The sequence below is a fragment of the Choloepus didactylus genome, chromosome 6 (assembly GCF_015220235.1).
Source record: "Choloepus didactylus isolate mChoDid1 chromosome 6, mChoDid1.pri, whole genome shotgun sequence".
NCBI lineage: Eukaryota > Metazoa > Chordata > Mammalia > Pilosa > Megalonychidae > Choloepus > Choloepus didactylus.
This window is the reverse complement of record NC_051312.1, coordinates 91,939,520-91,953,656: the sequence shown is the minus strand read 5'-3', so window position 1 is coordinate 91,953,656 and position 14,137 is coordinate 91,939,520. Positions and strand designations below refer to the sequence as shown.

At 38.9% G+C, this 14,137-nt stretch overlaps 1 protein-coding gene across 4 annotated transcripts in view; it reads left to right on the top strand.

Annotated features, from left to right (window-relative positions):
• PAK1 (p21 (RAC1) activated kinase 1) overlaps positions 1-14,137 on the top strand; it is a 184,939-nt gene that overhangs the window by 124,381 nt on the left and 46,421 nt on the right. For all 4 annotated transcript variants that reach the window (XM_037840799.1, XM_037840797.1, XM_037840796.1 and 1 more), the window contains exons 3-4: positions 4,945-5,045; positions 5,540-5,687. In XM_037840799.1, coding sequence (XP_037696727.1) covers positions 4,945-5,045; positions 5,540-5,687 — 249 coding nt within the window. The remainder of the gene's footprint in view (positions 1-4,944; positions 5,046-5,539; positions 5,688-14,137) is intronic.

Sequence of the window (14,137 nt, the reverse complement as noted above, 5' to 3'; positions counted from 1 at the left end):
TGTTTTGGTTTTTTATTTGATATAGCATATTTCTTTGAAAATCTTTAATTGATTTTTTTCATTTAAGTGAAACAATATCTCAACTGTATCTTAATTGAGGTAAAAGTTTTTCCATTTGACTGGGGCATATCTTCCTTTTTCTTAGTGTAGTTTTTAGTTTTCTGTTTTCTAGGCATCTGGTTTCCTTAGTTACCCAATCAGATTTTCCCAGACCAGAACGGGTTCAGCTCTCAGAATGGGGTTATAGTCAGTGTCAGCTTTCCCTGAGGGTGTGTCTTAGAAGATCAACAGACTTTCCTTTGAGGGTTCTAGCTGCTGTGCTTTTTCTTACAGGGAGGTGGTGCCTCTCAGCCTGTCACTCCTGACTGGTGTAAGGAGGTGTGGCCCCTTTAGTTTCTGTTTTGGCTGTTTTTCTCCTGGGCCCTGGGGTCTGAATTCTGAAGGGAGGGCTGGCACTATAGCTGGGCCCCAGCTCTTTCCTCTTAGGGCAGATACACCCCCTAGGGAGTTATCTTCTGCATTTGAATAGCTCCTTTGTCTCTCTGACTCTGTTATCTCTACCCCTGTCTGGGTCAGAACACTGCAAACTGAAAATGGCTGAGGCTCTCTCCACTGAGCCACTCAGGCTGAGAGAGAGAAAAAAGGAAAGAATCCCCCTTTCAGAGCTAGTCCATGGCCCCCCAGTTTCACCTGTTGGCCAGAGATAGCACCTGGTCTTCTGGGCTCCCTTTCCTGGGAGACAGAAGTTTTCTGGCTCTTTAAGGTCAGTAGTCACTAAAAGCCTCTCTGCTTGTTAAGGGCTTGTCTATGTTTGTAGGTTGCATTTAGCAGTGAACATTTGTTAATTAAAACCCCAGTTGGAGCTGGGCTGAGCTATATTTGATTGCTCTGGGAATGTTGCTTTCTCCCAAGATGAGGGCTTGCAGCTCAGCCTGCTGTGGGGGTTGGGTGCTCCTGTCATGGTTCTGCAGCTTTTTCTTACAGATTTTATGCTGAAATCTCAGCCATTTAACCCAGTCCTGATTGGTGTTTGATGTGTAGACAGTCACAGTTGTCCCCCAGGAGTTATTCCAGATTATTTACTAGTTGTTCCTGGTTGTTTATTAGTTTCTCCAGGGGACTCACTAAATTCTACTCCTCTCTATGCCCCCGTCTTGCCCCTCCCCTCTTCTTTGATTTCTTTTAACAAAGCTTTTTAATTTTTTTAATACAGGTCCTTTACATCCTTCATAAAATTTACTCCTAGATGTTCTTTTAAATGCTATTGTAAATGCATTTTTTTCTTGATTTCTTCCTCAGATTCCTCATTAACTAGTGTATAGAAACACAACTGATTTTTGTGTGCTGAGCTTGTACACTGCCACTTTGCTGAACTCATTTATAAGCTCTAGTAGCTTTGTTGTAGATTTTTAGGAACTTTCTACATATAGGATCATGTCATCTGCAAGTTATAAAAACATTACTTCTTCCTTTCCAATTCAAATGCCTTTTATTTGTTTTTCTTGCCTAATTGCCCTGGCTAGAACTTCCAATACAATGGTTAATAACAGTGGTGACAGTGGGCATCTTTGTCTTGTTCCAGATCTTAGTGGGAAAGCTTTCAGTCTTTCACCATTGAGTACAGTGTTGGTTGTGAGCTTCTCATATATGCCCTTTATTATCTTGAGGAAGTTTCCTTCTTGTTTCTGTTTACTAAAGCTGCCAGAATGCAATATACCAGTAATGGGTTGGCTTTTACCAATGGGGACTTATTGGCTTGCAAATTTACAGTTCTAAAGCTGTGAAAATGTCCAAATTAAGGCACCATTAGGATGATACCTTCTCTGAGAAAAGGCTGCTACATCTGGGACTCCTCTGTCACATGGAAAGGCACATGGCCGGCGTCTGCTGATCATTCTCTCCCGGGTTTCATTGCCTTCAGTTTCTGGCTTCAGTAGCTTCTTCTCTCAACTTCTTTGGTGTGTCCTTATATCTCAGCTTCTCTGGGGCTTTTCTGAGTTCTCTGGGCTTTTTCTGTGTGTCCTTTATTCTCTTGTAAAGGATCCCAGTTAAGGGGATTAGGACCCACCTTGAATAGGGTAGATCGTATCTCAATTGAAATAACCTAATCAAAAGGTTCTACCCATAATAGGTCTGCACCCACAGGAATGGATTAAAAGAACATGGCCTTTTCTGGGGTACATAACAGCTTCAAACTAATATACTTCTACTCCTATCTTTCAAAGCGTTTTTATCAAGAAAGCATGCTGGATTTTGTCACATGCCTTTTCTGCGTCTATCAATATAATCATGGTTTTTCTCCTTCGATTTGATAATGTGGTATATTGCATTAGTTGATTTTCTTGTGCTGAACCACCCTTGCATACCTGGAAAATACCTGCTTGATAATGGTGTATAATTCTTTTAATGTCCTTTTGGATTCCATTTACATGCATTTTGTTGAGGATTTTTGCATCCATATTCGTTAGAGAAATTGGTCTGTAATTTTCGATTTTTGTAGTATCTTTTTCTGGCTTTGGTGTTAAGGAGATGTTCGCTTCACAGAATGAGTTAGATAGCATTCTCTCCTCTTCAATTCTTTGAAAGAGACTGAGCAAGATTGGTGTTAATTCTTCTTGGAATGATTGGTAGAATTCACCTGTGAAGCCCTCTGGTCCTCGGCATTTCGTTGCTGGAGACTTTTGATGACTGATTCAATCTCTTTTGTGATTAGTTTGTTAAAGTTTTTGATTTCTGCCCGAGTCAATGTAGGTTGTTTCTTGGGTTTCTATGAAATTGCCCTTTTCATCTGAGTTGCATAATTTGTTGGCATACAGTTGTTCATAGTATCGTCTTAGGAACTTTTTTTTATTTCTATGGGGTCAATGTAATGATCCCCCTCTCATTTCTGATTTTCATTTTCTCTTTTTTTTCTTTTTCAATCTAGCTAAGGGTTTGTCAATTTTATTGATCTTCTCAAAGAAGAAACTTTTGTTTTTGTTGATTCTCCCTGTTGTCTTTGGGTTCTCAGTTTCATTTTTTTTCTGCTCTAATCTTTGTTATTTCTTTCCTTCTGCTCACTTTGGGATTAGTTTGCTGTTCCTCCAGGTGTTAATTAGGTCTTTTATTTTAGCTCTTTCTTCCTTTTTAATGTAGGCATTTAGGGCTGTGAATTTCCCACTCAACACTGCCTTCATTGCAGAACACAAGGTTTGAAATATTTTGTTCTCATTTTCATTTGCCTTGAGCTATTTACTGATTTCTCTTGGAATTTCTGCCTTGAACCACTGATTGTTTAAGAGTGTGTCGTTTAACCTCCATATATTTTTGAATTTTCTGTTTCTCCATTTGTTATTTATTTCCAGCTTCATTCCAGTATGATCAGCAAAGGTGCTTTGTGTAACTTCATCTTCCTGTGTTCGTAGACTCATGGAATGTAGGAGCTAGAAGGGTCATCTAGTCTGTCCCTCCCATTGTTCAGATGGGAAAGCTGAGATCCTGGATTACACAATGTGGTGAGGCAGAGGCAGAACTGGCCTGGACTCAGTCCTTGCTTTTTCCTCCATTTTGCTTCCTTTCCTTACAATTATGCTGGGGATGTAATGGCATTAGAACTTCAGAATCCAGGATATAGAGCTCCTAGAAAGCAGGGTTTTAAAACAGGATAATAAAGTTTGTGAAAGTCAGGCCAAAGCTGGTGAATTGAACCATATATTCTTGCTCTGGAGAGAGTTTGCATGTTTTAGGCAGATTCCTTAGAGTTCTTTCCTGGTTGAGGTTAAGCATCTTGTCATTTCTTCCTTTCTTCACTCACTGTATGAGCACCTATTTATGCCAGGCGTGTGCTAGCCTCTGAGGATCAGTGAAGAATTGGACATGGTCCCTGCACTTGGAATTCAGTCTGGTAGGAAAGATAAGCACATTTTAAAAATAAGCAATTATTGTATTGGTGCTGTGGCAATGGAGGAGAGGTGAGGAACTGCCCAACTTAGAAATCAGGAAGAACTTCATAGAAGAGATGACTTTTAAGCTGAACCCTTAAATAAAAGCCTTTGTGTGGTGAGAGGGCAAGGAAGGGGAAGGGAGGTATAGTGTAGGACTAAAATTCCTTTTAGTGGAGGCTTTTTCTGTCATAGCAGCAGGACCTTAATGAACATACTTTATGCAAGACCCTTGATGGGAGGGAGATGACTACAGGTATTTGGATTTTATGATTCTTTAAGGTCCTAGTCCAGGAGGCAGCATAGCATGGTGATTTAGAACTCAAGCTCCAGACCAGACTGCCTGGATTTGGATCTGGGCTCTGCCACCTACTAGCCCTATGATCTGGGCAACTGTGCTTTCAGTTTCTTTATATGCAAAATAAAGATGAGAGTACCCAACTGATAGGGATTCTGTGAGGTTTAAGTGAATTAATACATGTAAAGAAGTTGAACCAGTGCCTGGTACATAGTAAGCATCCAATAAATATTACTGATTACTTGTTTAGTATTAAAGCAACTTCCAAATCTAAAATTCTGCAATTTAGAGAACTTTAAAGCAGTCTGTGATCAAGGACCAAACAGGTGGAATGCAGGTTAGAGAAGCTCAAGGAATACAGGATGCCAGATCTGGAAGGGTCTTTAGAGGCCGTCCACTCTAGACTTCTCAGATGGGGAAACCAAGGTTCCTAAAAGGGAAATGACTTTTCATGGATCAACTGGCTCATTAATGGTAGAACCAGGACTATTAACTGTGATGAATGTTTTTTCTCCTCCTCCCTTAATTAGTTTAATAAAAAATTAAGTCTTTAAACATGAATTGATCAACTACTCCAATCCAGGCCTGGTGTTGAGCTCTGTAAATATGTATGTGAAAAAAACAGTCCTTCCCTCTAAGGGAGCTTACAGCTCAATAAAGAGCTAGAATAAGCCTAAAAACTTAATGTTCCTGTTTTTTAGTTCCTTTTCTCTGTTTCTTTTGCAGCAAATAAAAAGAAGGAGAAGGAACGGCCAGAGATTTCTCTTCCTTCAGATTTTGAGCACACAATTCATGTTGGTTTTGATGCTGTCACAGGGGAGTTCACGGTTAGTCCTGGATCACAAAAAGGCCTTTGGTCTTTGAGAGTTCTGGCTGTACACTGTTAGATTCAGTCCTTTCCTGATGCCTCTGTCTTTGCCTGAGACCCTCATTACTATCTCCTTACATGCATGACAGGGATACTTTCCTCATTGGCAACTTGTTCCCAGAGAAGCCATTGACTCTCCATTCGTTGAATAGACCTCTGTTAAGAGGCCTCTCGGAAGCAAACTCTGTACTGGACGCTGATGATATAGAAACAAATTGACATGATCCCTTTTCTAAAAGAGTTATAGTCTGTTGAGGGAGGAAACATCTCAAGAAATGACTAATAAAATGAGAATAGGGATTATAACGGAAACTTGTGTAAAGCTCTGAGGGCATAGAGAGAAGTGAGTGACTAACAAACCCATCTTTAGCTACTGGCAGGTATTTTCTGATTTTCCTGCAAGGTTTCTTGTGACTATGTCTTCTTGACAGCCTTACATTGTCTCTCTTTTAGGGGATGCCAGAGCAGTGGGCCCGTTTGCTTCAGACGTCAAATATCACCAAGTCAGAGCAGAAGAAAAATCCTCAGGCTGTTCTGGATGTGTTAGAATTTTACAACTCAAAGAAGACCTCCAACAGCCAGAAGTACATGAGCTTTACAGGTAAGGGGATTGTGTCTAGTGTAGTCTAGGGAAGGGATTTCAGTGGAAAAGCTCTCCATGAATCTTGGCTAAGGTGAGAAAGGGAAGTATTGAAAGGAGTGGCGGTGATACTTTCACTAAGATTGGATTGTGGAATTTGAAGGTCAAGATATAATGGGTTTTTGCATCAAACTTGAGCATTCTAAAGCTGCAAGTGTTTTTTGTTTGTTTGTTTCTTCTTTTTTTAAAAATAGCATGCTATTATATATAAAGATCATAGGCTTTACGTTTAAAAGATCTGGGTTCTGACACTCACTAGATGTGATACTTAAGTTCATGTGTCAACTTGGCCAGTTTATAGTGCCCAGTAGTTTGGTCAAGCAAGCTCTGGCCTGATCGTTACTGTGAGGATATTTTTTGGACTTAAATCATCAGTAAGTTGAAGATTGCATCTATGGCAGATTACATCTACAATCAACTGAGGAGATTAGCTTCAACAATGAGAGAAGTCTCATCCAATCAGTTGAAGGCTTTAAAAGGAAAAGTGATGATTTCAGCAGTCAGAAAAGAGAATTTCCATCTCTTACTTCAGCCAGCCAGCTTCTCCTGGGGAATTCATCAGAAACCTTCATCGGAGTTCCCAGCTTGTGGCCTGCCCTAAGGAGTCTGGAGTTTCCTATCCCCACAGACACATGAGACAATTCTTATAACAGTTTCATAACATTTATAGATATCTCCTATTCATTCTGTTCTCTAAAGAACCTTAACTAATATGCTAGGTTTAAAAATCATTTCATTTCTTTGAACCTCATAAAATGACGATAATAATTCCTATCTCAGGAGGTTGTGGTGAGAAATAAATGAGCTAATTGATGTGAAGTACTTTATAGGTTATCAAACAGCAGCATGGAAATGTAAGCTATTGTTATTGCTAATATCATTAGTTATTTAATAACATTGCTGTCTCTTTTAAGTAAGCAAGCCCAGTTTTTTCCTCAGGGGACTAATCTTTATCAGTCCATTAAAAACAGTTCAGTATATAAATATTCTTTAAATGTACCTTCCATATCAGGGACGGTTGTTTTTCAGGGTGTATATAATGGCAGAGTTAGCATTAGAATTGAGGTCTCCTAATTCCTACACCAGCATATTTTGAATTTACTACTTGTTTCTAGTAACTCTCTTTAGATCACTGCTATCCATAGCATTGAGGTTTATCTTTTCCTGGGATAAGTTATCAAAATGCCTACATTTCAGGAAACCTGCCTTTTAGAATGTTAGAATAAGAAGTATCCTTAGTGTATACCATTTCCAGCCTCCCCTTGTTTTGCGGAGATTAAAGCCAGGAAAGGCCTTTCTAAAGGGGCTAAATTAATGGTAGTGTTGGTCTCTTAACTCCCAGTTCAGTGTTTTTTCCAGGGCACTCATGCTGTTTCCTTTAAAGGGCAGTATTGATGGAGAAGGTGAGAATCATTAACTAGCTAATTTTGAAGGATGCTTTCTTCAGCCGGTATCTGGCATGTATCAGAGGGCACAGATGGTAGGGATAGCAGGCTGCAGCTTTGCTCATGCTGCCATGGTAGTGCCCAGGAAAGAGAGCTATGCATGTTCTCAGCAGTATTCTTTCCTTCCGTCTGGTTCCCATAGGTCTGCTCACTTCTCCTGTTGAGGAATTGGGTCATTCCAAGGAGAAGTTGGGGTGGAGAGTGCCGGATGGGAAAGTTTTCTAGCCAGGAAATTAGAGCTTGCATTTTAAGGAGTTTGTCATTGGGACATCAGATTAAGACCTGGCTTTTAAAGTACCAGTCTTTGGAAGAACCTCTGTGCATTTAGCTAGATGTGTACAGTGTCGTGTACACATCTAGATAAATAGATGTGTGGCAGAACATATGGTGGCAGAACTCTGTGGGTTTGCATATGTTGGGAATTAAACTCCAAATTAAGTATTCATGAATGAATATGTGTGAAGATAGATATACACATTCAGATAATTGTGTGTCTGTTCATCTGTGCATGCATGCATGTATAATATTGAAGAGTATTTGTATAGAAAACATTTGCATACATATACTTTTTTTCCCACTTGTACTTGTCTTTTTTTAAACGCATTTTTTTGTGTGAACTTTAACATATATACATAACAGTGATAACTTTCCAAGTACAATTTAACAAGTAGTTAGAGAGCAAACTTCAAAGAATGTCATGGGTCACAGTTCCACAACTTCAGCTATTTCCATCATTGTAAAAAATGACATATATAAAGAAAGGTGTTAACTTTTGATGTACAGCGCAACAAGCAGTTATATAGGTAATTTCAAAGATTGTTATGGGTTACAGTTCCACAGTTTCAGTTCTTTCCTTATTATGCAACATAGGGTATACACAGAAAGGTGAAGATTTGCAAAGCAATTTAATGAGTAGCTATAGAGCAAATTTCAAAGGATATTATAGGTTACAGTTCCCCCATGTTATTTACCTCCTTCCAGCTGTTTCAACACCCTGGCATCTAAAAAATGTATAAAGTTTCAGTATTCATGGACCTTTGTTAAATCTTGTCTTTTTGTCACTACTACTTCCTCTCACTTAATCCCTTTCTCCATCTTCAGGGCTGTCTAGGCAGTGAGCACTCTTAAGTTGTACGTATTGAAAGAGGGTGTGAACAGTATGGGGAAGGGGGCTACACCTGATTGCTGTTTTTAAAGAGGCTGTTGCCTCTGGGTTTTAGGACTTGTCTGGCATAGGAACAGTCTTGTGAATTTAAGTTTCTGAGAGATAAAGCTTAGTGAGTGAATCTTTTATAGAATCTCAGGTAGGGACCTAGGTATTTGGGAACTACTTTTGGTAAGGGCATGCCTTACTGTGGCCATTTGGGATGTCTAGCTGGAGCTTGCATAAGAGAAACCTCCAGGATAGCCTCTCAACTCTTTTTGGGATCTCTCAGCCACTGTGACCTTAGTTTGTTGCCTTTCTTTTTTCCCCCTTTTGGTCAAGTAGGCATTTTCAATTCCTTGCTGCCAGGGCTAGGTCATTCCTGGGAGTCATGTCCTACGTTGCCAGGGACATTCATTCCCCTGGGAGTCATATCCCTCGTCAGGAAGAGGTTAATGAATTTATTTGCCAAGTTGGGCTTAGAGAGAGAAAGGCCACATCTGAGCAAGAAAAGAGGTTCCCTGGAGGTGCCTCTTAGGCATAATTACAGGAGGGCTCAGCCTCCCATTTATAACCCTAAGTTTCACAAGAGCATGCCTCAAGTTGAGGGCTTGATTTATTAAGTAGTGGGTTCCTAATTTCACTTAATATGTATTCTATCCCAAGATAAAGGGTCAGTTTCTTACATTCTCTTCACTTAGTTGTGCAATCATCATCACTCTCAACTTAACAATTATCATAACATAATACATCCCGGAGCTTGTATCAGCGGCTAATTATTCAACCCTCGTATTAGACTGGTGTTAGTAAGATATTCCTATTAACTATAGTCTTTAATATGTAATGGGTGGTTTTTTCATTTACCACTCTGTTGTTAACCCTCTGCACCAGTGTCATACCTTATAAGTATATCACGCTAACACTTATTTAGGTTTGTGGTGCTACTCTGTGGGTTACATGCCTTTAAACAACCATTTACGAACATATTCACCTTCAATGCATCACTGATACTTATAATCCCATTAATGAATGGTAGTCATACCTTGTGCTTTGGGTGTAAGATCTAAGAAGTGACCTCCTAATTCTAGGTCTTGAAGATATTTCCCTACATTATCTTCTAGGAGTTTTATGGTGCTGTCCCTTATATTGAGGTCTTTGTTCTACTTTGAGTTAATTTTTGTATAGGGTATGAGGTAGGGGTCCTCTTTGATTCTTTTGGATATGGATATCCAGTTCTCCTAGTCCTATTTGTTGAAGAGACTGTTCTGTCCCAGTTCAGTGGATTTGGGGTCAACTGTAGATCTGAGGGTCTGTTTCTGAATTCTCTATTCCATTGATCAATATGTCTATCTTTGTGCCAATACCATGCTGTTTTGACCACTGAAGCTTTATAGTAAGCTTCAAAGTCACAGAAAGTCTAAGTCCTCCCCCTTCGTTTTTCTTTTTTAGAACGTTTTTAGCAATTTGAGTCCCCTTTCCTTTCCAAATAAGTTTGATAACTAGCCTTTCCAGGTCTGCAAAGTAGGTTGTTGGAATTTTGATTGGAATTGCATTGAATCTGTAGATCAGTTTGGGTAGGATTGACATCTTAATGATGTTTAGCCTTCTTATCCATGAACATAGAATATCTTTCCATTTCTTTAGATTCCCTTTTATTTCTTTTAGTAAAGTTATGTAATTTTCTGTGTTGAGGTCTTTTACATTGTTGGTTAAGTTTATTCCTAGGTACTTGATTTTTTTTAATTGCTATTGTAAATGGAATCTTTTTCTTGAGTGTCTCTTCAGTTAGGTCATTTCTATTGTATAGGTACATTACTGACTTATGTGCATTAATCTTGTATCCTGCCACTTTGCTGAATTTGTTTTTAGCTCAAGTAGTTGTGTCATCAATTTCTCATGGTTTTCCAAATATAAGAACATATCATCTGGAAATAATGACAGTTTTACTTCTTCCTTTCCAATTAGATGCCTTTTATTTCATTGTGTTGCCAGATTGCTTTGGCTAGAACTTCTAGCACAATGTTGAATAACAGTGGTGACAGCGGGCATCCTTGTCTTGTTCCTAATCTTAGAGGGAAGGCTTTCAGTCTCTCACCATTGAGTACTATGCTGATTGTAGGTTTTTCATATATGCTCTTTATCATATTGAGGAAATTTCCTTCAATTCCTACCTTTTGAAGTGTTTTTATCAAAAAAGGATGCTGAATTTTGTTGAATGCTTTTTCAGCATCTATTGAGATGATTGTTTGATTTTTCCCTTTTAATATATTAATGTATTGTATTACATTGATTGATTTTCTTACATTGAACCACCCTTGCATGCCTGGTGGTCATGGTGTATGATTTTTTTAATGTGTATTTGGATTCAATTTGCTAGTATGTTGTTGAGAATTTTTCATCTGTATTTATTAGGGAGATTGGCCTGTAGTTTTCCTTTCTTGCAGCATCTTTATCTGGTTTTGGTCTTAGAGTGATGTTGGCTTCATAAAATGAGTTAGGTAATGTCCTATTTTCTTCAATGTTTTGAAAGAGTTTGAGTAGGAGTGGTGTCAGTTGTTTTTGGAAAGTTTGGTAAAATTCCCCTGTGAAGCCATCTGGCCCTGAGCTTTTATTTGTAGGAAGCTTTTTGATGACTAATTGGATATCTTTACTTGTGATTGGTTTGTTGAGATCTTCTGTTTCTTCTCTGGTCAGTCTAGGTTGTTCATGTGTTTCCAGAAAGTTATCCATTTCCTCTAAATTGTCTAGTTTGTTGGCAAACAGTCATTCATAGTATCTTCTTATGATTTTTTAAATTTCTTCATGATCTGCAGTATTATCCCCCTTCTCACTTATTATTTTGTTTATTTGGGTCATCTCTCTTTACTTTTCCAGTCTAGATATGGATTTGTCAATCTTGTTGATCTTCTCGAAGAACCAACTTTTGGTTTTATTTATTCTCTCTATTGTTTTTTTGTTGTCCGTATCATTTATTTCTGCTTTACTCCTTGTTATTTCTTTTCTTCTACTTGCTTTAGGATTAGTTTGCTGACCATTTACTAGCTTCTTCAGTTGTTCCATTGGTTCTTTGATTTTAGCTCCTTTTTCCTTTTTAATGTGTGCACTTAGAGCTATAAATTTCCCCCTTCAATACTGCCTTCGCTGCATCCTGTAAGTTTTTATATGTTGTTTCTTGTTTTCACTCATCTCTAGATATTTAGCAATTTCTCTTGCAATTTCTTCTTTGATCCATTGATTCTTTAGGAGTGTGTTGTTTAGCCTCCAGATGTTTGTGGATGTTCTTGATCTTTGATGGTTATTGACTTCTAGTTGCATTCTATTGTGGTCTTGCCTAGAGGCAAGGCAGTGCACACCGCCGGCTTCCGTGGAGGAAGAGTGGACGCCATCACAAGCCTGCCAAATTCTAAATTCCCTCAAGGATGCTCTTGGTTGCAGAGCTGTGAAGGGTCATCTCCCCAGCCAACTGCAAAGATGGCTGCACAGGGTGTGGAAAACTGCCCTGTTCCACGCTTGTCTGCCTGCTCCAATTGCCAGTCCCTGGCATGGGAGGACTTGGCTGCGGGTCTGTGAAGGGTTGTCACCCGAGCCATGTGCTGAGGAGGGTACCTGGGGCATGAAAGGCTGTTCCCCTTCACAGTTCTTAGCTGGCTCCAACCGCCAGTTCCCCAGATGCGTTCTAGGCCGAACACTCGCCAATCTTAAATGCAGTCTCTCAGCTTCTCCAAGTACACACTGACTATGGGTGTAGAAGTCCCTGTCCAGCTGGTGGAATCCTGGAACTGCTGTTCTGGAGCACTTTCTGTCCTTTATTTAGTGTTTTTCATGGAGGAGAATTTTGCTCTGTCTCTCCTAATCTGCCATCTTCCTGGAAGTCCTCCATACATATACTTCTGTGTGTATAAATTTGTACACATGTGTATATATGTATGTGCAGGTGTTTAAATTTTCTGTGAGTTGAAGAACATGGTCAATTGTAGGCACAATTGTATATTTGGGACATTTTATTTTTAATGTCACATCTCTCCTTTATGTGTTTCCCTTTCTTTCATAATATTACTTATGTTAACATTACCCCACTTCGTATATGCTTACACATGAATTATTTGAATCTCATGAAGGCCTTGAGAGACAGCGTGGGAAGGACTGTTATCCCCATTTTATAGACTCAGAAATTAATTAGGCTTAGTGAAATTAAGTGACTTAACCAAAGCAGGTGTGATGGAAGTATGTTTTAAATCCAGGCCTTTAAACTTTACTGTCTATAACCCAAGCACAATCCTCCATGCCATTTTTTTGGTCAAGTTTCCTATTTTTTCAGCACTTTATTTTCTACACCAATTTTCAACTAATGTGACAGGAAAAAAAGTAGACTAGATTGACAACCAAAGTTCAGGGCTTTTGATCTACTTTTCCACTGATTTACATGACCTTAAACAGGTCTCTTTCTTATTTGAACCTCAGTTTCCTCATTTGAAAATGAAAGGCTTGGAAGTACTTTCTGTTCTGTCATTCTGTGCTTTGTAATTTGATTTTGATATATAATAATTGTATATCGCCTTTAAACAGAGCAATGGTTACTTGTTTTTTATATGGTATAAGAGGTACATTTAATTATAGATTACCCAGTCCTCAGAAATTCTAGCTGTGCCTAAGGTTAGGAGTGGTGCAATGAATGCATAGTGTTGTTCTTTTCTCTGCCTAAGCTGATACTCTATTGTTAAAGAAAAACGAGTGAATTATTTTTAAAGTATATCCTGAGTTGATTTCTCTAGGGTACAGCTGGCTATTCAGGGTTTGTTTTAGAACATGTTGTTACAACATGCCTGTGTCCTTGCCATAGGAGCAGAGAAGCCTTACTTGGCTCTTTCTTATATGATGGAATTGGGAGCTTTGGACATTCTTTGGGCTTGGTTCTTGATGAGGCATATGTTGGGTCTGGTAGAATATTTCTTCTCATTAATTCCTTTGGTGGTGAACTGGGGAGGCCAATTTCTTCTTGGACCCTTAGGAATTAAAGAATAAAATCAAACACAGTACCTTCTTTTCATGCTAAGGTCTCCACTGTGTCTACATTTCATATTTCATACAGTCTAAGACACCATTATTTTGTGTACCACTAAGGAGAAAAAGCTGCCAATTAAACTGTGAAATGCCTTTTATTTTAGGAGACATTTCTATTTCAGAGAGGTTATTGTGAAAAAAAAATGTACGTATTAGAATCAGTGAAATATGGTAGTTGCCTCACTGACAGAGTTTGTGTTCTTAGAAAACAAGATCCTCCCTTTAATTAGAGTTGTTGTGATTAATGCCTTTAGTTTCCTATGCCTTAGTCCTTGTCTCTCTGCAGGGAAGAGATATGGAGGTGGAAGGATCATTTCAGAAAGCTGAAACTGCTGGCTGGTCATGATTTGTCGTGGATAGCTCAGGAGGATGCCAGCCATGAATTATTTCTTTTCTCTCCAAACACAGGAAATTTGCTGGGCCCTTGAGGCCTGAAGATGATATAACTGATGATGTGAATACGGTTCTAGTGTAGTATTTGGAATCAGACCAAGATTCAAATCTTGACTCCACTATTTAACCTATGTGTAAACCTGGGCAAATTACTTAACTTCTCTGAATCTCAGTTTCCAAGTCTATAAAAATGGATATAATAATAGTACTCAGAGCTGTAATAAGGATTAAATGAGGTGATGTGTAGAATGTGCTTAGTACAGTGTCTAGTCCATTGCACTAATACTGTTATTGCTCTCTGAGCCTGACAAGTGCTTGATTGGATAGGCCTCTTCAGCTCTCAGGAGCAGTTTAACTGTACTGACTGA